The sequence below is a fragment of the Grammomys surdaster genome, unplaced genomic scaffold (genome assembly GCF_004785775.1).
Source record: "Grammomys surdaster isolate TR1022 unplaced genomic scaffold, NIH_TR_1.0 125698, whole genome shotgun sequence".
Lineage (NCBI taxonomy): Eukaryota > Metazoa > Chordata > Mammalia > Rodentia > Muridae > Grammomys > Grammomys surdaster.
Genome location: NW_021620534.1, coordinates 1,925,044 through 1,946,227, shown reverse-complemented (window position 1 = coordinate 1,946,227; position 21,184 = coordinate 1,925,044). Strand labels below are relative to the sequence as shown.

Here is a 21,184-nt window from a genome sequence, read left to right as displayed (position 1 = left end):
GCAACCAAATAGGTTGAGAGTAAACTGGCTTATGCTCAAAGTCTATGCTCTTGGTATGACAGTGGTTCTACCCATGTAAAACAGGATGTTGATAACAAATACTGTATAGGATAATTATTCACATGTGATTAATCAGGAAGGTAACAGTAACAACAATCTTCCTTCTGTCTTTCATCTAGTTATACAGGTTTAACTAAATGATTTTCAAGTCTTTGAGTTCTAACAGTATACTTATCAATGACAGTATGTCACTATAGAAAATACAACAGAAGACATTTTAAACATTTATCAAAAATTTATACCAGTTTAACAACTGCATTATGTAGGATGAACTGAAACCTGAGATTACTATGAAAACCACAGTGTTTTTGTTCTAAGAGTTTGAAATTCTACTGCCTAGAGATAACTATTAAGACCATATACTGAGGATATTCACACGTATTAACTGTTTTATCTGGCTCTTTAAATATTTGCTTTATATTTATATGTTCCAATCTTAATTTCACGAGATAATTGAAAATTTATTTATGTTGGACATATTTAAAAATTTCCCTCTTTTTGTAGTAAAATTGTACTTGCTAAAAATTCTCTAAGCCATGTGCTTTTAGAAAATTTAGATTTAGGCAAGTAGTGTGGCTCACGCCTTTAATCGCAGCATTTGGGAGGCAGATGGATCTCTGAGTTCCAGGCCAGCCAACACTATACAGAAAAACCCTGTTTCAAAAAAACAAAACCAAAAACCAACCAAAATTTGAGTTGATTGTTAGGTGTTTGAGGAAATCACTTCAGAATTCTTAAAACCTCAATAAGATTTTTACCTCTGACATAGGGTTCAATGTGAAAACTAGTTCATGTTTCTAAGTTTGATCAGAGACATTCTTCCCTTTAAGATATTTTTTGGTTGTTGTTATTTTTTTTTCTTTTGGTTTTAAAGCCTCACAAGTGGAGCTGGTATCTGTTTACCATTGAATCAGAGCTATCTTTTCCAGATCTTGAATTTATGAAAGAGATATTAGACAGCCTGTATCTTCAAGGGACTTAGTGAGACTTTAGATAAGAAGTGACCATCAATGAAAAAACTTAATTTTTTTACTTTCCTATAAAAAAGCCAGTATCCACTACTGAAGTAGAGTAATGTTTTACTTTCATTTTCTGTCCTGTGTTTTCTATTCAGTTTTATACGATCAGAGATCTAAACTCATCAAGGTATTTGTAGCTTATGTTGACTACCCTAGTCCAGAATCAGAAGCTATACATTGTTAGACTCGTCGTCCCCTTCTGTCTCACTGTCTTTAAGAGCTTTGGTTATAGCACCCTTTTGTCTTTTAACAGAAATGAAATAGTAGTGCTTCTGTTTCTTACAAATGTTTTTATTTTGTGCTTCTTAAAAAATATATTTGTACACAAGTGTAATGGTATGTTTTGTAACTACTGGTTGAAGAACAACACACAAACACACATACGCATAAAGTGAGAACTGATTAAGAATAAATTATCATTTTAGAAAGATAATAATTTATGTAACATATTAAATTAGTTTAGTATGGTTATTATTTCTATAAACCCTCTGCCTATAGAAGCTCTTACTTACTTTGGAAGGAGAACCATCAGTAATTTTCACCAACTGCCAAAGAATTGAGTAATGGGAACACTGCAGTGCTTGTACGACTATCTGTATCAAATGAAAAACAAAATTTTAATGAAAAAGTTTAAATTAGAGATAATTTGTTTGCACAGTACTAGATAAATAATACTTATAGGCTTTATTTCATAATGAAGTTTTAAAACTGAGTTTTATAGAGTCATAGTAGATAGACTGATCATAAATCAACAACTATGAAAATAAATAAAATTCTGAGAATATCAAGTCAGATAGATAATGCTGTTTTAAACAACAATGTAGTTCCATGAATACTTTTTGTTAATCTTAAAAAGAAATTGATGAAACTATTTTGTCTAAATTTAAATGAGATACTCTATTTCAAAGCAAGATATAATATTTGTATGAAAATTGCATAAACAAAGCTTTATGCTTAATGAACTAAAATAAACCAAAGTAACCTTGGGAGCCACCACCCATGTCATCAAAGTATTGTTAAGAGTCCATGCCAGCGCCGTTTCCTCCTTCTAAACTGAATAGTGATCCTGACATACACATTAGTCATTATATTTCCATTATCTAACATGCATCCTCCAACTTTACTATGAACAGTTATGAGCAATACATAAAAATGTAATATGTATTCCTTTGAGTTTGCTTTTATCATTTATGTTTAAAATTTATGCATAGTGCATATACCTACAGATTGTTATATTTTAGTAAAGTAAATTATCTAAAATATACCCCAAATTACTCTACTGATGATACATTTTTACATGCTCTGAGTTTTAGATCATTATGGATCATTAATATTAACCATTTTATATACACCTCTTGGTATACTGTGCACATGTTTTTATAGGGATAGGTTTTCAGAAATTTTAGTGTCTGGGACCTCTTAACACTTTTAAAGTACTAAGGAAGTGCAGGCATGGTGGTTCATGTCTCTATCTAGCAAATGGGGTTCCAGGACAGTGTGGACTGTACGGCAAGTTCTAAGCCAGACTGAACTACATAGTGATTTTGTTATCAATCAATCAATCAACCAACCACTACAGCAGCCAGTGCATGCCTACTCCTACTTTAATCCACCCTTTCCTTTCTTTCTTACTTTTTAACATTTGTAACTGAATTCCTCCTGTTTCATGAAATATCCTGCTCAAATCTTTGGTCCCTACTCTCTATAAAGAATAAAATTCAAAAAAGTAAAACCAGTCAAGCATCATAACATAAAGGTTCAGTTGGGGCAGACCTCCACCATTACCTGCACATTAAACACAGCATGAGCTACACCTCCAGCACGGAACAGGTCTTTCAATATTTTAGTTTAAATACATAATAGACACTTATTGCAGTGAAGTGTATATAATGTTATTTTCTATTATTTTACCCAACAAATTTATCTGGTGTTTTGAAAACACAATAAACTACAATACCATACAAATGAATTACATATAGCTATTAAGTTCAACAACAGCAACAAAAAAAAATCAACAAATAGAATGCTGCAGAAACTAAGTAAAAGTAATTCTGCTAATTTAAGGTACTAGGTTTCAGATAACACAAGCAAAGGATGTCATAATATCTCTCGGTGGAAATTCCAAATAAATTGTAAGAATCATGAGGAACAAGTGCTGCTTTTGATGAATCATTAATGAGACAATGTCATGGTCCTACTAAAACAAAGATTGATTTATGTCAGATTGCAGAAAAAAAACTTCCTGAAATACTGTCAAGATCTAAGTATTAGCGCAATAAAACCATTAGGGATATATATGCCTCTGATAGAATACCTTGGAGTCTTGAGATACTTTTGAATAAATTCTAATTTAAACAGGTGAGAAGGTTTTAGTGGAAGGAAAAGACAAGATTTACAAACTTGCCTTGAAGTAAGCTACTGTGCTGCTTAGTGCAACAGAGCTGGTCTAGCCTACAAAGCCCTAGGTTTGATCTAGTAAGAAGGCCCAAGTGTGGATACTTCAATTCCACTTAAAAGAGGGAAGAAAATAATCACAGGAGGCAGAAGGAGGGAGGGATATGGGTAGAAGAAGGGAGGTGGAAGGGAAAGGGGGGGTTAGGATCAGGTGTGGGAGGAAACAGGAGAGAAGTGTAGAGGGCAAGGAGAATGAATGGAAATATGCAGCTGCTGGGGTGGGGAGCGGAGGGAACATCTAGAAAGTCCCAGAGATCTGGGATGTGAGAGGCTCTTAGGACTCAATGGGGGTGACCTAAGTCAAAATGCCCAATAGTGGGGAGATGGAACCTAAAGAGACCATCTCCAGTAGATAAACATGGCTCCAGTTGAGGCATGGGGCCACCTACCCAACTTCAAAATTTCTGACTCAGAATTTTTCCTGTCTAAAGTAAAAGCAGGGACAAAAATGAAGCAGAGACTGAAGGAAAGGCCATCCAGTGACTGGCCCAACATGAGATCCATCCCATGACAAGGAGCCTAGCATGGCTATCCTCTAAGAGGCTCTACCAGCAGCTGACTGAGACAGAGGCAGATACAGCCAACCATTGAACTGAGACCCTTATGGAAGAGTTAGGGGAAAGATTAAAGAAGCTGAAGGGATTGCAACCCCATAGGAAGAACAACATTAACTAACGCCGGGAGCGCCAAGAGACAGAAGCCACCAACTGAAAAGCAAACGTGGGCTGGTTTGTGGTCCCTGGCACATATGTAGCAGAGGATTGCCTTGTCTGACCTCGGTGGGAGAGGATATCCTTAATTCTGTAGAAACTTGATGCCCAAGGGAAGGGGGATGCTGGCAGGGGTGCAGCGGGGGTGAGTGGATGGGTGGAGAAGCACACTCTCAGAAACAAAGGGGAGGGAGAATGGGGTGAAGAACTCAGGGAGGAGAGAGCAGGAAGGGGGCAACATTTGGAATGTAAATAAATAAAGAAAAAAAGAAGCCTGTTCCCCCCCCCAAAAAAAACCCTCTTAAAATTCAGAACATGAATTGTTAAATTATTATGATACAGATATTCAGATCAATAGTAATAATAGAAAATGGAGATCAAGAAAGTAAATAATGTTCAAAATTGCTTAATTTTGTTTATATCACTTCTTCTAATGTATCAAACATAAACTCCTTTCCTATAGACTCATTATACTAGTGGTTCTTCAAAGTATTTTCTTGAAGCTTCTTGGTGGTGGGTATGTGGAAAGCTAGACAGTTAGTTCCACATATTGGTATTCTTCACAGGTTTAATATTTTTCTCCCAAGACTGATTGATTTATTTAATATCATTTTTAATACACACACACACACACATATATATGTATATATATTTTACTTATTCACCTTACGTCCCGCTCACCGCTTCCTCCTGGTGACTCCTTCTCACAATCCTTCTGCCATGACCTATTCAATTCTCCTGAGTACCCTGACACTTCAAGTCTGCCAGGCTAGGCGCTTCCTCTCCCACTGAAGCCAGACAAGGGAGCCCAGCTAGAAGAACATATCCCACATACAGGCAACACAAGTTTACTTTTAAAAGAATTCTACTATATTATTTTAAAATAAAAAGCTAGCTGTCACTGACTGGGAAACATTTTGCTTTATCACTGGCATATTTATATAACAATATAGCCGACTAAATGTCAAAAGAAAATTCAGAACTTTCCAACCTAGCTAAATAGTCATTTTTGTGTTTTATCCCCCATATAAAAATATCATCCCTAATTTGCCTAAAAGTCATTTATCCAGTAATATAATGCCCGTGGAGTATAGATAAAGTAGGACCAGCAGTAAAAAAATTAAACAGGCCAAAGAGATTTTTTTCTGTGTCCTAACTTTGTTAACACTATCTTGCTGGAAAAACCAGTGTTGTGGTAAATAAGTATCAAAGATTTTCATTCAGTTCTCTTCTTTGTTCTTATATTTGTTCTTCCTGGGAACAAAACACTAATTTGTTGCAAACATTCTTGGGTAAATTAAGCAAGAATGCCTTCTGTGTCATTTATTTCTTAGCCTTATACTTGCCAGACATCAAAGTCCAGGAACTCTGAATTACTGGGAGGGCAATGATACTCTACTCCTTAAATGTACTTCACAGCACTGGAGAGACATATATTCTTATACTGAAATTGTTCAAAAAATTGAGATTTGAGATTAATCTATTATAGAAACTAGCACTAAAATAACAAACATAAAATTGTTGCTAGAACATTTTCATAATTTTATAATGAAAACTATATAATGGCCTTTTAATTTCTCATTAGCAAACTAAGAGTGAGAAAGATCCTGATGTAGCTCAAGCTGACCTAAAATTTGCTATGTAGACAAGGATAACCCTGAATAATTTTTGTTTTGTTTTTAAAGACAGGTGTATGCGTGTGTGTGTGTGTATGTGTGTGTGTGTGTGTGTGTGTGTGTGTGTGTGTGTGTGTGTGTGTATGTATAGAGCCCTGGCTGTCCTAGAATTAGCTTTGTAGACCAGGCTGGCCTCGAACTCATAGACCCACTTACCTCTACCTACTGAGTGCTGGGATTAAAGAGTATGCCACTATGCATCCACTAACCTTGAATTTTTGATCATACTGCCTATATATCTCAAAGGTGTTGGGATTACAGGTTAGTTTTTCCAGTTTGGTTTGATACCACATATCTTAAAAATATACATTATTAGTGATAAAAATGAGGATAAGAAATAAGCTTCTAGACTATTTAAGTTTAGAAAAACAGCATAAAAATGAAGTTTGAATTAATAATACAGAAAATAAGAATGAAAATAATTATGTAAAACATTCATGTACAGTATAATGTCTATATATGTAGAAGATATTTAAAATTCTGAAAAATGTAACAGTCAATAAACATTTTAATCTTTATGTTAAAAGACCTTAAGAGAATCAAATATAGTTGGTATGCACATGAAAGAAAAAAAAAATTGAACCGGATAAACACTAGTCTCTTTCTGATAACTCTCACTCAGTTTCCTAGCAGTCAAATTTGGGGTTAAAATGAGTGACAACACCATTACAAAGAGCCCTCAAATGTGAATTAATAATCAGTATAGTTGTCAAAAAGGATGATCAAAAAATGTTTAAAATCATTAGAATTAGAAAAATAAATCCTGAGTTAAAAGCATGGGTAGATACTATTACCTATCAAGTAGGATAGTTAAAGTAAAGATTACTGACAAGATCAAGTGTAGGTTAGGTGCAGACCATCAAATCTCTCATCCATTAAGGTAGTAATATATGTAGTCAGCAACTGAAAACAACTTGGCAGAAAATAAGAAAGTGAAACCCAGCAAAAGACCTAGCAGTTGCATTCACTAATATTTATTTTACAGAAATGAAAACTATGTTGACAAAAATATGTACACAAATCCCCAGGACTGTCTTAATAGTGAGACTGAAAACTTGGAAATAACTAGAACATCTTTCACATAATTAATGAGTAAAACAAATCATGAAGAATCGAAACAGTGGAATATTAATCAGCAGTAAAAATGAAGCAATTATTAGTTCACACAACCATTTTAGATTAACCTCAGAGACATCATGATTAGTGAAACAAATTATGTCCTAAAAGATATTTTGTTGTATAGTTACGTTTTTGAACTGCAAAATGACAACAGTATAGTAATGAAAAATAGACTGGTGATGCCCAAGTTGTAAGTGCGTGAAAAGGCAAAGGGACAGTAGTATGCAATTGTGTGTGATGGTGACAAAAAATCTATAAAAATTAAAAAACTGTTAGTCAACATAAAAAGTATCATTATATAATAAATTAAAAAAAATGTGACAAAGACTAAAACCTGTAGTAACATCTTTTTCTTAAGAAATGCCCAGGAGTTAATTTGATATCCAGCCACTCTGCTGATGTTGTTTATCAACTATAGGAGTTCACTGGTAGAAATTTGGGGGTCAAAATACTGAATATAAAACTAACTCTAACAAATCACTAGCCTTCCTCTACTGAAAGGATAAACGGGCTGAGAAAGAAATTAGGGAAACATCCTTCACAATAGTCACAAATAATATAAAATACCTTGGTGTGACTCTAACCAAGCAAGTGAAAAATCTGTATGACAAGAAATTCAAGTCTCTGAAGAGAGATACCAAAGAAGATCTCAGAAGATGGAAAGCTCGCCCATGCTCATGGATTGGCAGGATAAATATAGTAAAAATGGCCATCCTGCCAAAAGCAATCTACAAATTCAATGTAATCCCCATCAAAATTCCAACTTAATTCTTCATAGAGATAGAAAGAGCAATTTCCAAATTCATTTGGAATAACAAAAAACTCAAGATAGCAAGGACTATTCTCAACAACAAAAGAACTTCTAGGGGAATCATCATCCCTGACTTCAAGCTGGACTACAGAGCAATAGTGATAAAAACTGCATGGTATTGGTACAGAGACAGGCAGGAAGACAAATGGAACAGAATTGAAGACCCAGAAATGAACCCACACACCTATGGTCACTTGATCTTTGACAAAGGAGCTAAAACTGTCCAGTGGAAAAAGGACAGCATTTTCAACAAATGGTGCTGGTTCAACTGGAGGTCAGTATGTAAAAGACTGCAAATCGATCCATTCTTAGCTCCTTGTACAAAGCTCAAGTCCAAGTGGAAAAGGACCTTCACATAAAACCAGATACACTGAAACTAATAGAAGAGAAGATGGGGAAGAGCCTCGAATACTTGGGCACAGGGGAAAAGTTCCTGAACAGAACTCCAATGGCATATGCTCTAAGATCAAGAATTGACAAATGGGACCTCATAAAGTTGCAAAGCTTCTGTAAGGCAAAGGACACAGTCAATAGAACAAAACGGCAACCAACAGATTGGGAAAAGATCTTTATCAATCCTACATCTGATAGAGGGCTAATATCCAATATATATAAAGAACTCAAGAAATCAGACACTAGATAACCTAATAACCCTATTAAAAATGGGGTACAGAGCTAAACAAAGAATTCTCAACAGAGGAAATTCGAATTGTCGAGAAGCACCTAAAGAAATGTTCAATTTCTTTTCTTTTCTTTTTTTTTTGGTTTTTTGAGACAGCGTTTCTCTGTGTAGCCCTGGCTGTCCTGGAACTCACTCTGTAGACCAGGTTAGCCTCGAACTCTCGAACTCAGAAATCCACCTGCCTCTGCCTCCCAAGTGCTGGGATTAAAGGCATGCGCCACCACTGCCCGGCAATGTTCAACTTCTTAGTCATCAGGGAAATGCAAATCAAAACAACCCTGAGATTCCACCTCACACCAGTCAGAATGGCTAAGATTAAAAACTCAGGTGATAGCAGATGCTGGCAAAGATGTGGAGAAAGAGGAATTCTCCTTGTTGGTGGGATTGCAAACTGATACAACCCTTCTGGAAATCAGTCTGGCGATTCCTCAGAAAATTGGACAGCATTACCTGAGGACCCAGCTATACTACTCCTGAGCATATACCCAGAAGATGCTCCAACATATAATAAGGATACATGCTCAACTATGTTCATAGCAGCCTTATTTATAGTAGCCAGAAGCTGGAAAGAACCCAGATGTCCTTCAACAGAGGAATGGATACAAAAAATGTGGTACATTTACACAATGGAGTACTACTCAGCTATTAAAAACAATGAATTCATGACATTCCTAGGCAAATAGATGGAACTAGAAAGTATCATCCTGAATGAGGTAATACAATCACAAAAGAGCGCACATGGTATGCACTCATTGATAAGTGGATATTAGCCCAAAAGCTCACAATACCCAAGATACAATTCACAGATCACATACATGAAGCTCATGAAGTAGGAAGACCAAAGTGTGGGTGCTTTAGTCCTACTTAGAAGGGGGAACAAAATACTCACGGGAGGTAGAGAGGGAGAAAGGGAACTGGGATGGAGAGAGGAGGGGGAGTGAAAAAGAGGGCAGGATCAGGTGTGGCAGAAGACAGGGGAGGGTCAGAAAATTGAATGGAGCTGTATAGCAGTGGGGTAATGTGGAACTGGGGGTAGCCACTAGAAAGTCTTAGATGCCAGGAAAGCAAGAGGCTCCCAACAGGGATGACATTAGCTGAAATATACTCAAAAAAGGGGACAGAGAACCTGTAGAGACCATATCCAGAGATTAGGCATGGCCCCTGGTTGAGGGATGGGGCCACCTACCCATCTCAAAAATAGTAATTCAGAATTGCTCTTGTCTAAAAGAAATTCAGGAACAAAGAGTGGAGCAGAGACTGAAGTAAAGGCCATCCAGAGACTGCCCCACCTAGTGATTCATCCCATCTGTAGACACCAAACCCAGACACTATTGCTGATGCCAAGAAAGAAGCACTTGCTGACAGGAGCCTGGTATAGCTGTCCCTTGAGAGGCTCTGCTAGAGACTGACCAATGTAGATGAAGAGGTTTGCAGCCAACCATCAGACTTAGCATGGGGACCCCAATGGAGAAGTTAGGGGAAGGACTGAAGGAGCTGAAAGGGTCTGCAACCCCATAGGAAGAACAACAATATCAACCAACCAGATACCCTAGAGCTTCTAGGGACTAAACTACCAATCAAAGAGTACCCATGGAGGGACACATGGCTCCAGTTGGATACTTAGGAGAGGATGGCTTTATCTAGCATCAATGGGAGGGGAGGCCTGTGGTCCTGTGGAGGCTCGATGCCCCAGTGTAAGTGAATGCTAGAGTGGGGAGGTGGGAGTGGATGGGTGGATGGGGGAGTACCCTCACAAAAACGGGGCTAGGAGAAATAGGATAGGAAGTTTGTGGAGGGGAAACCAGAAAGGGGGATAACATTTGAAATCTTAAAATAACAAATTAAAAAAAAAAAAAGAAATGGCTGGGAAAAGCACAGACATACAAATGTGATTTTTTAAAAAATTGGATTTTATTTATCCACATTTCATATGTCATCCCCTTCCCCATTTCCCCTCCCACGGATCCCCTATACCATCCCCCTCTTCCCTTTTGCTTTTATACCATTTTAATTACATGTACGTATTAAGGTCAGTTCTAGGTTGAGGGTCTAGCAATACAATAGATGCAAATAGTCAAGGAACAAGCACAGCATTAAGCGCAATTACGTGAACACTCCCTTGATCACTGTTTCTAAGGGCTTATCAGGATGACCAAAATATCTGAGCCAACTTCCCTATTCTAGCTCAAAGTTATTTTCATGTCTGAAGCCTACTTCCCTGTTTTAGCCTAAAATTTAAATTCCTGTCTGAAATTACTTCTTTGTTCTAGCCTAATATTTAGATTCTTGCCTGAAATTACTTCTTTGTTTTAGCCTAAGATTTAGATTCCTACTTGGAATTACTTCTTTGTTCTAGCCTAATGTCAGATTCCTGACTGAAGCCTACTTCCTTGTCCTTGGCCAATGTCATATTCTTGCCAAGCAGCCCATTTCCTTGTCTGTGGCATGTATCAGAATCTTGCCAAGCAGCCTAAAAGACTCTCTGCCTCTCCCCCTTTTTTATTTCATTAACAAGACTGAGTATGTCTTAGGTCATTCTGACAAGAATGCCTTCCTTACCTATTATGGAATATGCATTATCCAAAGCAATGCACTTCTGTCTTAGGTTGGTAAGGCTCTGTGCAGAATCTTACCCGTCCTTGGCTTGCCAGCCTGTTAATTTAATAACTCTGTCTGGGAGTCCATTTTCAGGTTCAAGCCATGTATGTGGGCTGCCAACATGTTGATGTTATTAAAAAAACAAAAACAAAAACAAAAAAACTAGCAATTCCAGAGCCCGAGAGATGGCTCAGCAGCTAAGAGCATTGGCTGTTCTTCTAGAGGTCCAGTGTTTAATTCCCAGCACCCACATTGTTGCTCACAACCATCTGTAATGTGATCTGATGCTCTCTTTTGGCATGCAAGTGTACTCACAGATAGAGCACTGATAAACATACAATAAGTAAATTAATTATCAAAACCAAAAAACTAGTAATTCAGTGGAGTGGAACAATACTTAAAGTTCTACAGGTCATTGAGGAGTGAGAGAAGTATGTAATGCAGTGGGCCATTCACCCAATGAACAGATATTATAAGTTTAAAAAGACAATCAGAAGTACGGAATATTCCACTATAAAATTCCAGTCAATAAAAGGTTTAACTTTAGTTATTATACAGTTAAGAACTCTCCACGAATGAACTAGAAATTGGATTAAACCAAAATTAAACCATGATATGCTGAGATATTACTTTCAAGCTTCTACGATTGAAGCATCCAAAAAAAAAAAAAAAAAAGAATGAGGTGATAAAAAAACCAATAAAAAATTTAAGTGTAAATGCATTAATTTTGTAATCTCGTTATAGACTACTGTCAAAAAGAAGGTTTGGTATACAGTGGGAAGAACATGGGACCAAGAATGGCACACTGAATGACTTTAGGTCTAATATTGAAGCATTCAAATGCAACATTAGCTTCTTCTCCACAAACACACTGTAAGCCACATCTAAAGCATCTTCTCCCTTCCTTTTTTTTTTTTTTGGAGACAGGGTTTCTCTGTGTAGCCCTGGCTGTCCTGGAACTCACTCTGTAGACCAGGCTAGCCTCGAACTCTCAAACTCAGAAATCCGCCTGCCTCTGCCTCCCAAGTGCTGGGATTAAAGGCGTGCACCACCACTGCCCGGCATCTTCTCCCTTCCTATCTAAGCAATTTGCTCAAAAGACTCAATGAACAAGTTCTGCTAATGATCTTGAAACAAAGAAACATAGGGCAGATATTACTTTACTCTTATATGTAATTTCTAGTTTATGTATCAGCTTTAAAAGTTTACAGAAAAACAAGAAAAGGCAAAGAATGAGAAAAGGTAATCATATAAACAATTTGATATATAAGTTTATAAAGAACATAGACAAGTATCCAATTGGACATATTCAAGTGCTATACAATAGTAGCCACTAAAATACCAAAATAAAAGGTTAGCAAATATTATCTAAATTCTTGGTACTTTTGAAATAGTTTTTACTGAGGATCTCAGCTTTCAGCCAGATCAAAGAGCTTAAACACAAATTACAATCAAATTAAAAGTCAAGTAAGCATCAACACTAGACACAATAATTGGTCTAATCAAGCATACACATTCAGGGTTGGGTGTTAAGATGCAAAAAGAGATCCTTACAACTTAACTAGCAGAAGATAACATTAGGGGAAAAAAAAAGGCAGGCAAGCAAGCAAAATCCCCCAAACACCCAACTTTCCAACAGAAGCAACCATCTACCTTAAGCCTGTTTTTATTATAGTTTCAATTTATTTTTATGTTTAGTGATAAGTGATTAAAGGCATGACCCAGTATATGCTAAGAACATGCTGTACCAGGGATCTGAAACAAAAATACACAATCTAATCTTGCAATAATGTAAGAACAGGACAAGGAATGGAAATCTGAAAGTGAGCTTCAATAGTAAATGGCAAACATATGAAAGCAAAGGCTTTCATAGCACTTAAGTATAGCCATTAGCAGGTTGAATAAGCAGAAGCCAGATCACAAACGACCTTACAAGTAGATGAACATATATCCTGTTGATTATTAGGTCTCAGTAAACCTCTTTTTTTCTTTAGAAGAATTGTCCTTTGGGCAATATAGTGATCATCTTACTATTAGCAGGAAAATCGGAAAGCTATCTAAAAATGCTAGGAAACACACAAAAAGTCACTTGGTTGAAGAATGACATCATTACATGTTATTTAAAAAAAATCACAAACTAGTAACAAAGGTAAATAGTCTTAATTGTTGACTAGCTTTTAAAAAACACATTTTTATTTTATGTATGAGTATTTGTCTACATGTATATCATGAATGAAAACCACAGGGATGCTGTGTGGGTGACACTGGAAACTATAAATAAGAATCAGGTCCTCCGGAACTGATGCTACAGATGGTACTGTGAGGGTACTGGAAACTGAACTCAGATCCTCTGCAAGAGGAAATAGTGCTGTCAACTGTTGCAGTCATCTTTCTAGCCTTGTTAATTTCTTCCTTCCTTCCTTCTTTCCTTCCTTTCTTCCTTTTAAATGAGTACACTGTAGCCATCTTCAGACACACCAGAGGGCATCAGATCCCATTATGGATGGTCTTGAACCACCATGTGGTTGCTGGGAACTCAGGAGCTCTGGAAGAACAGTCAATGCTCTTAGCCACTGAGCCATCTCTCCAGTCCCCTTGTTCATTAGATTTTTTATGATCCAGGTTTAATTTATTTATTGGCAGTCCTGAGACCTCATGGAGACTGGGCAATCACTCTATTCCTGTGCCATTTCTCAGACCTTGGTTTTTTTGTTTGTTTTGGAGATACGGTTTCATGTAGCTGAGGCTTTGATTCTGTTTCTATCTACTTCCCAAGTGCTTGAAAATAGGCATATAGCATCATGTCAGAATTTGTAGACTTTTTAAATGAATATGGCACTTAAAAAAATAGTAACAATGTAAAAGAGAACAAAACAAACCACTGAATAGATTCCTAGTTTAAGGACCACTATAATGGTATTAATAATTCTGCATTTACCTTAAGCATTTTGCCTATAGTTTACATGCTGGTCAACCAGGCTACTAGAACTCATTTAAGTTATGCCCTTGCTCTGAAAAAGCAGTTGTTTTTGTTTTTAAATCACAAATGCATAAGATTACATATATGATTTTGCTGTTTGTAAGATTTTATTTTATTTTATTTTGAGACAGGGTTTTTCTGTGTATCTCTTGCTGTCTTGGAACTTACTCTACACACCAGGCTGGCCTCGAACTCAGAAATCCACCTGCCTCTGCCTCCCAAGTGCTGGGATTAAAGGCGTGTACCACTACTGCCCAGCTGTTTGTAAGATTTTTATAGCTAGTGTTACACTATATGTCTTCTGAGAGATGTTCTTCATTGTAATCATGCCCTATAGGGTTCTTAAATCCAACTATTTATGTCCCACCAAATAGTAGGAAAAAAAAGTAATTTATTTTCACAAATTTTATTTCATGTGTATGGGTACTTTGCTTGCATGTGTGTCTATACACTGATGTCCACTAAGGAGAGAGTGTTTGATCTCTTGGAACTAGAGTTACAAATGGCTGTGAATAGTCACACGCTTATTGGAAACTGAAATGGACAGAGTCCTCTGGAAGAGCAGCCAGTGTTCCTAAGCACTCAGCCTATTCTCCAGCCTCCAATGACAATTATTTTAAACTTTAATTTTTGGCAATCATTATGTAACTTGGAGCTCTGGGCTAATACTTTGACCCACAAGACTAATGACTTTTATCAAACTGTCCAATGGCTTTTGGTTCTGAGTTATTCACCACTCCAGATTTCATTTGCCTCCCTCGTTTAGGTGGTGGTCTCCTTGTGCATCCAGTCTGGTATCAGCATTAAAACAACAACAACAACAACAACAACAACAAAACAAACCAACCCAGGAATTGAAGTCATGTGTGTGATAGTCAAGTTCTTTCTCTACAACTGAGCTATATATTCCTATCCTCAATTTTCTTTTTACTCTTCATCTTGAGACAGGGTCTCACCACTACCCAGGCTTACTATGAATACAGCCAAGGCTAGTCCTAAATTTGTATTCTTCTTGTCTCAGTCACCTTAGGAGCTAAGATTATAGGCTTGTGAAGCTAGATAAGCTTCTGAGAAATCTAAGTTAACCCAAACTCCCAGTTTTGGCTGGCCAACAACTCATATTTCTTTTATAAGTTTACTGTAACTTGTTTGATATTTAAGTTTATAATTTGAGTGTTTATAATTTTATCTTGACACAAGTACCTTGCTATGTTGTTTAGGTTGTCTCTAACCTGGTTCAAGTGATCCTCCACCCTTAGATCTTTTTAGCTGAGAATATAGGCCTGCATCATCATGTTTGATCTGCTAAATGTTGTAGAAGGTGTGCAGAAGTATGATTATAGCTCTTTGGTTTTGAATCTTGATATCCAATTGTGTTTTAGCACAATTAGACAAAAGCTTATCCTGAGACCTAGAAGGAACTACTTTTTGTCAGAAAATCAATGAATGAAGTAGACATGGTGATACTTGCCTATACCTGGAGCAATTGGTAGGCTACAGCAGGAAGAGTTCCATGAGTTTGAGGCTAGGCTAGAAATAGACTACATCTGCTTCAAAACAAATAAAAAAAACCCCAAACAAACAAACAAGCAAACAAACAAACAAACCCATAAAAAACCCCCAAACACACAAACCCAGAAATTAAACCAACAAACAAAAAATTGAAACTATGACTTAAAAGTTTTTGGTATGACATGTGTGAGGAAAAATCAGAAATATGTATCTGAAATAAGTTCTAACTCAGTAAGTGTGCAGTCTTCTTGGAAAACATGATTCTTAACAACATATACAATAAGCCAAATCTATCCAAAAATAATAACCTGACTTAAGTTAAACTCACCCCCTATATTATGTTCAGTCTGAATAATGTGTTGATTTCCAGTTCATGATGACGGGTTAAGTACCAGCATCTAATCTCTCCCCACAGTTCCTATTGAAACAGCCCAAAAGATATTTGGGAAAAAAAAGATCAATACAAAAAGAAATTTTATATAGAGCAAACATCAGAAGGCATGGGGTGAGGGAAAAGAAAGCATGGGAAAAGAGTGGAAGCATAGCCTGGGCTACCATATGCTAGTAGCATATTAATGGCAAAAATGAAAAGCAAATAAAAGTAATTTAAAAGCTTGATTTTAGTATGTGTGCCTTATCTGTGTGGTCTTAGGCATATTACTTTATATGTTTCAGTTTTATTAGTAGTAAATAAAAATAAATATATGAATTATATGTATCTCATACAGCTTACAACAAATAAATATGTGTAAAGGATTAAAATAACACTCAGCTTACTGTAAATATAATGTTTTCTTTTTTTTTTTTGTGACAAGGTCTTATTGAGTAGTCCTGGATGGCCTGGAACTTACTTTGTAGATCAGGCTAGGCTTAAATTCACAGAGATCTGCCTGCCTCTGCCTTTCAAACTATAAGTAAGTTTGAATGATGTTTGGACAGGCCTCATATTAGTAACATATAGCTTCTTATCTTTGCTTTAGATACAGTTGTACTATGTAGCCCAAGCCATCTAGAACTTATGTAGACGGGGCTAACTGAGAATTTACAGTAAGTACTATGATTAAAGGTATTTGATCACACCTGACCTCAACTGTTTTTTTTTTTTTTAAATTTTGCTTGATAGTAAGTAATACTAAAAATGACCTTTATTGATTTTTCAAACGTTTAGGGTCTTCTTGGAGCTATTAAAATGATGCATTAATGTAGTTTTAATATAGTTTATTTTTCCAGATGCTAATCAAGTTGTTTGTCACATTTATGTGTTAATTTTGTGTATGTACTTGGGTGTGCACATGCCATGGCATACAAGTAGAGGTCAGAGGTCAACCTGCAGAGTGAGTTCTCATCCTCCTCTAGGAGAATCTAGGATTCAAACTTAGGTTGACAAGCTTGCTGCTTGAGCCATCTCATTGGCTTTTAAAGTCAATACCAATAAGAAATAGGCACAAAGCAAAAACAAACAAACAAACAAACAGCAAAACAAAATAGCAAAAAACAAAAAAAAAACCAAACAAAACCAAAAAACAACAACAAAAAAGGAGATAACTTTATAAAAAATTGTATGAGAAAATAAAATAATTTAGAATATCTGGTTTCTTTACAGCAAATATTAGCTGTTTTATAGCACTAATATTTTTTAAAATATTTCTTATATGTTAAGAATTCATTCGTACAGGTGGCTTAAGCGTATCCTGCTTACTAGAAGTGCTCAAGAAGTATTAAAAGCACATTGATGCTTGTTTCAAGAGAGCACAGGAGCTTACATATCTGCAAAATACAAGAAATCAAATATGTACCAATAATGATGAAATATAACATAATAGTATATGGATACTAAAAAATATTTTGAAATTAAAAAAGATGAATAAATGAATTAAGGGACAGTTCTTCCTTTTGCTAGATACCATACAAATACAAAATGAGAATTAAAGAGCGATTATTTTAGAAACTGTTTTATGATCATGAAAGCATATTCAGACAAGATTATATGAATGATTTAAAATTATGTCAAACTTTGTCAAGAAACAGCATTATTTATATACTTTTAAAGAACTTTTTGAAAGCCTATGATTACAAAGGACAATGTAACTACATAGGGAAAATTTGATAGATTCCATCTTAACCAAGTGATCTAATATCATTAATAGTGAAGAAATTGAGATTGTGTTTCTTTCTGTTCTTCCTTTTCTGTTAGCAAATGTAATAACGGTACAAAATACTTTGTTCATATTCAGTATCAAGGTGCCTCTTGACATAATACACTGAGGATAGAATATCACCTAATATTCATTCCTGCAAGAATGTGTAATCCAAATAGAAATATACCACAACCAGAAAAATTAATTGAGAATAGTTTATCAAAGAACTAGCTGGTATTTTTCAGAATACCAGTGTTATGAAACACAAAGGCTTCTAAAGTGACAAGAAAGTTAGACCATTTAAATACTATGCTATTCTGGATTGGCAGTAATTGATGTAAATAATGTTTATATTACTTTTACATATATATATTTATGTATGTAGTACATATAGAATGTAAAGTGCAAAAGTTTGAAAAAAAATAGACATGAAAGTAATAAAAGAAGCATGTTTTCCAATAAGGACATCTTTATAACATAACATAAAATAAATTAGAATACAAAAAAATTAGAATAGGTAAATTTAAAATGTTTGGTCATCCATTTATCCTAAAGCTGTGACATCTAAAATATTACTGGCATTAGAAAAGACATATTACTACCAGAGAATCCTGTACTTTCAAACCACAAATTCTGCTACTCCTGAAGAGTAAGACTAAAGAGATACTTAGTTAAATTGTTCATTATAGAAAACAAACCGTCAAGGGTATGGTTAATACAGTCCTCCCAAACAGCTAGAGCATTAGTCTTTAGATACATCCAAAATACTGAGCATAACAGAAGGGTTAGCATTAGCCAAAGTTCAGTAGTACTTGGAGGTCTTGCTCAGAGAAAGGAATTTCAATGGAAGTCTCTGGACTCTAGATAAAAGCAAAAGCTGGAATCTGAAAAAGGGAACTTAATCATATAAAAATTAGTTGAATAATGTTTTTATTCAAGTCTATCTATCTTAGGATGTGTTTGTAAAAGCTGTAAACATGCACAAGAACACAATCTAGTAGTCATGCTTTCAAACTTCATACATCTGGTTAGAGACTCATGATATGAGTCTAAGAGAAGTCAAGGCACATACAACATAAATATGCTCTTATTAAAAATGTTTACAAAAGGAAAAAGAATACCTATGTAATGGTAAGAGCAGAAAACGGATCATGAAGACTGTCATGAGAATAGTTGCTAAGACACTAATGATGGTATTATGGATTAAAAATAAGTGTTGACAGGCTTATAATCTCATTAAGCAGAAATGTATTACTTTTACTCTTTCCTTGAAGAAAAAAAGGAAAAGAAAAAAAGAATACCTTTACCACTTTTGTAAGAAACAGCTTGAATATTTGAGTGAGTTATATTTAGATCACTGAAAGGTGAGTTGAAGACAGAAGAGAAAACTGAAGCTATTAATAAATGAAGTGAACAATGTGGTTAGATACTTAGTCACTTGCCACAATAAAGTAAACACAACAACTTTATTCTTTAGTGGAAGAAAAATCTGAGTTCAGCTTCTCTAAGTGGGAGAAGAAAATAACTTCAAACTTCATTTTCCTGTCGCTCCATAAAGAAATGTTCAACTGTAATACATTTTCCCCAGATTTTACCTTCTTTTCAAAGATGAAAGAAAAGTATCTAGTTAGGTACACTGTGTTTATTGAGAGTGGGATCAAGAAAGTTTAAGTAATTTTTTATTTTCACTTTTAGGAATCAAATCCAAGGCCTTGTACACAGTAGCAAAGTGCTCTGCCAATAAGTTACGTACTTAAATCATGTTAGACAACTGAAATAATTAATTGTACTACTAATAAAATATTGCCTTTTAAAAGCTTTTGTTTTGGTTGTGGTTAATTCTTTATTTTATACATTAAAAACATTTAGTGATGGAGTCTTAAACTCATGGACTAATTGGTACCCTGTACTCTTCTAGGTAGTTCAAAACACACATGACATCATACCTGTGTTTTGTAACTTTTAATATAAAATTATCATTTCATTCTATCTCCTGAAATTCTAATCACTTTAAGAATAATAAGGTATTCATGTAAATGTCCCTCTGAAATGGGAGTGAATCAGATAATCCCTAAACATTACCAATAAATATAAGGTTATGTCTCATAAGTATCTGTAATATATAAATAAGCCTTCTATTTCTCATATGGAATTAAGATAATTACTTAAGTCTCAGATTAGGCAAAAAAAAAAAATCTTGTCCTTTTCACTCCAACTTGAATGTGAATACAAGAAGTTCTAATATCTACTATAGGCATTTTAACAATAGATTTTACTACAAAATTAAGACATGTTGAATGAAGGACTGGTGGCATCAGTATGTACAACAATGCCTATAACCGGTATGATTAGAAATGTAGTATAGAAATTAATAGTTTTTCCAGCAATGTTTACCTTAACATCACTTTTTAAAGATATACTGTTACAGAACTAGCTAATCTTTTCTTATATTAAAGCATTTCAATATAAGACATATCTAACACTTATAATCATTAGGACAATAACTATCAAAGGAGCTAGCTGCATTATAAAGTTACCAGCTATTTTCTCGACAGGCTTTGGAAAATCTTTGACTTCTGAGTACCTTAGCTTCCTAAATCACAAAAAGAATATTAAAAATTCCCTACCTGTTCTGGCATAGCTCCATGTTCAATTCCAGTCTTCAATAGTCTGTAGCAATTACCAAATAGATCCCATTTAGTGAGATCATGAGCACTAAAATAAACAAAAGTTTTAATTTTAATCTAGAATAAAAGGCAATTTAAATTTGACCTCAATTTTAATAAGCAGAGCAACAAAGAAGTACTAATTTTCTTGTAGAACTGACAAAGACCCATGAAGTAAACATTCAAATGTGAAAGAGAAGCAAAGAATTAAACATGAGCTAATGGTAAAGAGCCCATTAAATAAATCACGAGTTGCACATTTAATGTCAAGTTTCCACTAAGATGGTTAATCTCAATTCATAATGCATACAAATGCAACTTTGCTATATTTAAAAGTTTATTTTTAAATAACCTTTTAACAATTTAAAACAGATAATTACATGTGAATATTTGAAAGAGAAATTTGCTGTCATCAAATGGACAGAATAATGATACTAGAGGATAGAAAATATGGGAAAACTTGAAATCCATTGTGTAGCTATTTCTATGGCCTTCAGACTTCTGAAGATTTTTTTTTTAGGACTCACTATGTAGTGCACAAGGGTTAGTACATCCTCCTGCCTTGAGCTTACCTTGCCTGGCTTTGAAAGAAGAAAGTTGAACTACATTATGAACTCAGTTCTTTTTACTATGGCTGTCAGTTTTTAATCATAAACGACAAGGTATGTTGTAAAATAAGAGTTTAGTTTCATAAATGGTTTCAAAAAATTTAATTATATGAAAAGAATTAGATTTTTCTATTTTTTCTTCCCTCCCTCC

At 35.2% G+C, this 21,184-nt stretch overlaps 1 protein-coding gene across 4 annotated transcripts in view; it reads right to left on the bottom strand.

The window, feature by feature from the left end:
* Positions 1 to 21,184, bottom strand: part of Stag1 (stromal antigen 1) — a 344,086-nt gene that overhangs the window by 47,928 nt on the left and 274,974 nt on the right. For 3 of the 4 annotated variants that reach the window (XM_028788047.1, XM_028788048.1, XM_028788050.1), the window contains 2 exons: positions 20,387 to 20,474; positions 1,592 to 1,672 (listed from right to left, as the gene is read on the bottom strand). In XM_028788047.1, the coding sequence (XP_028643880.1) occupies positions 1,592 to 1,672; positions 20,387 to 20,474 (169 nt within the window). The remainder of the gene's footprint in view (positions 1 to 1,591; positions 1,673 to 20,386; positions 20,475 to 21,184) is intronic. The other variant, XM_028788049.1, reaches the window with a different exon arrangement.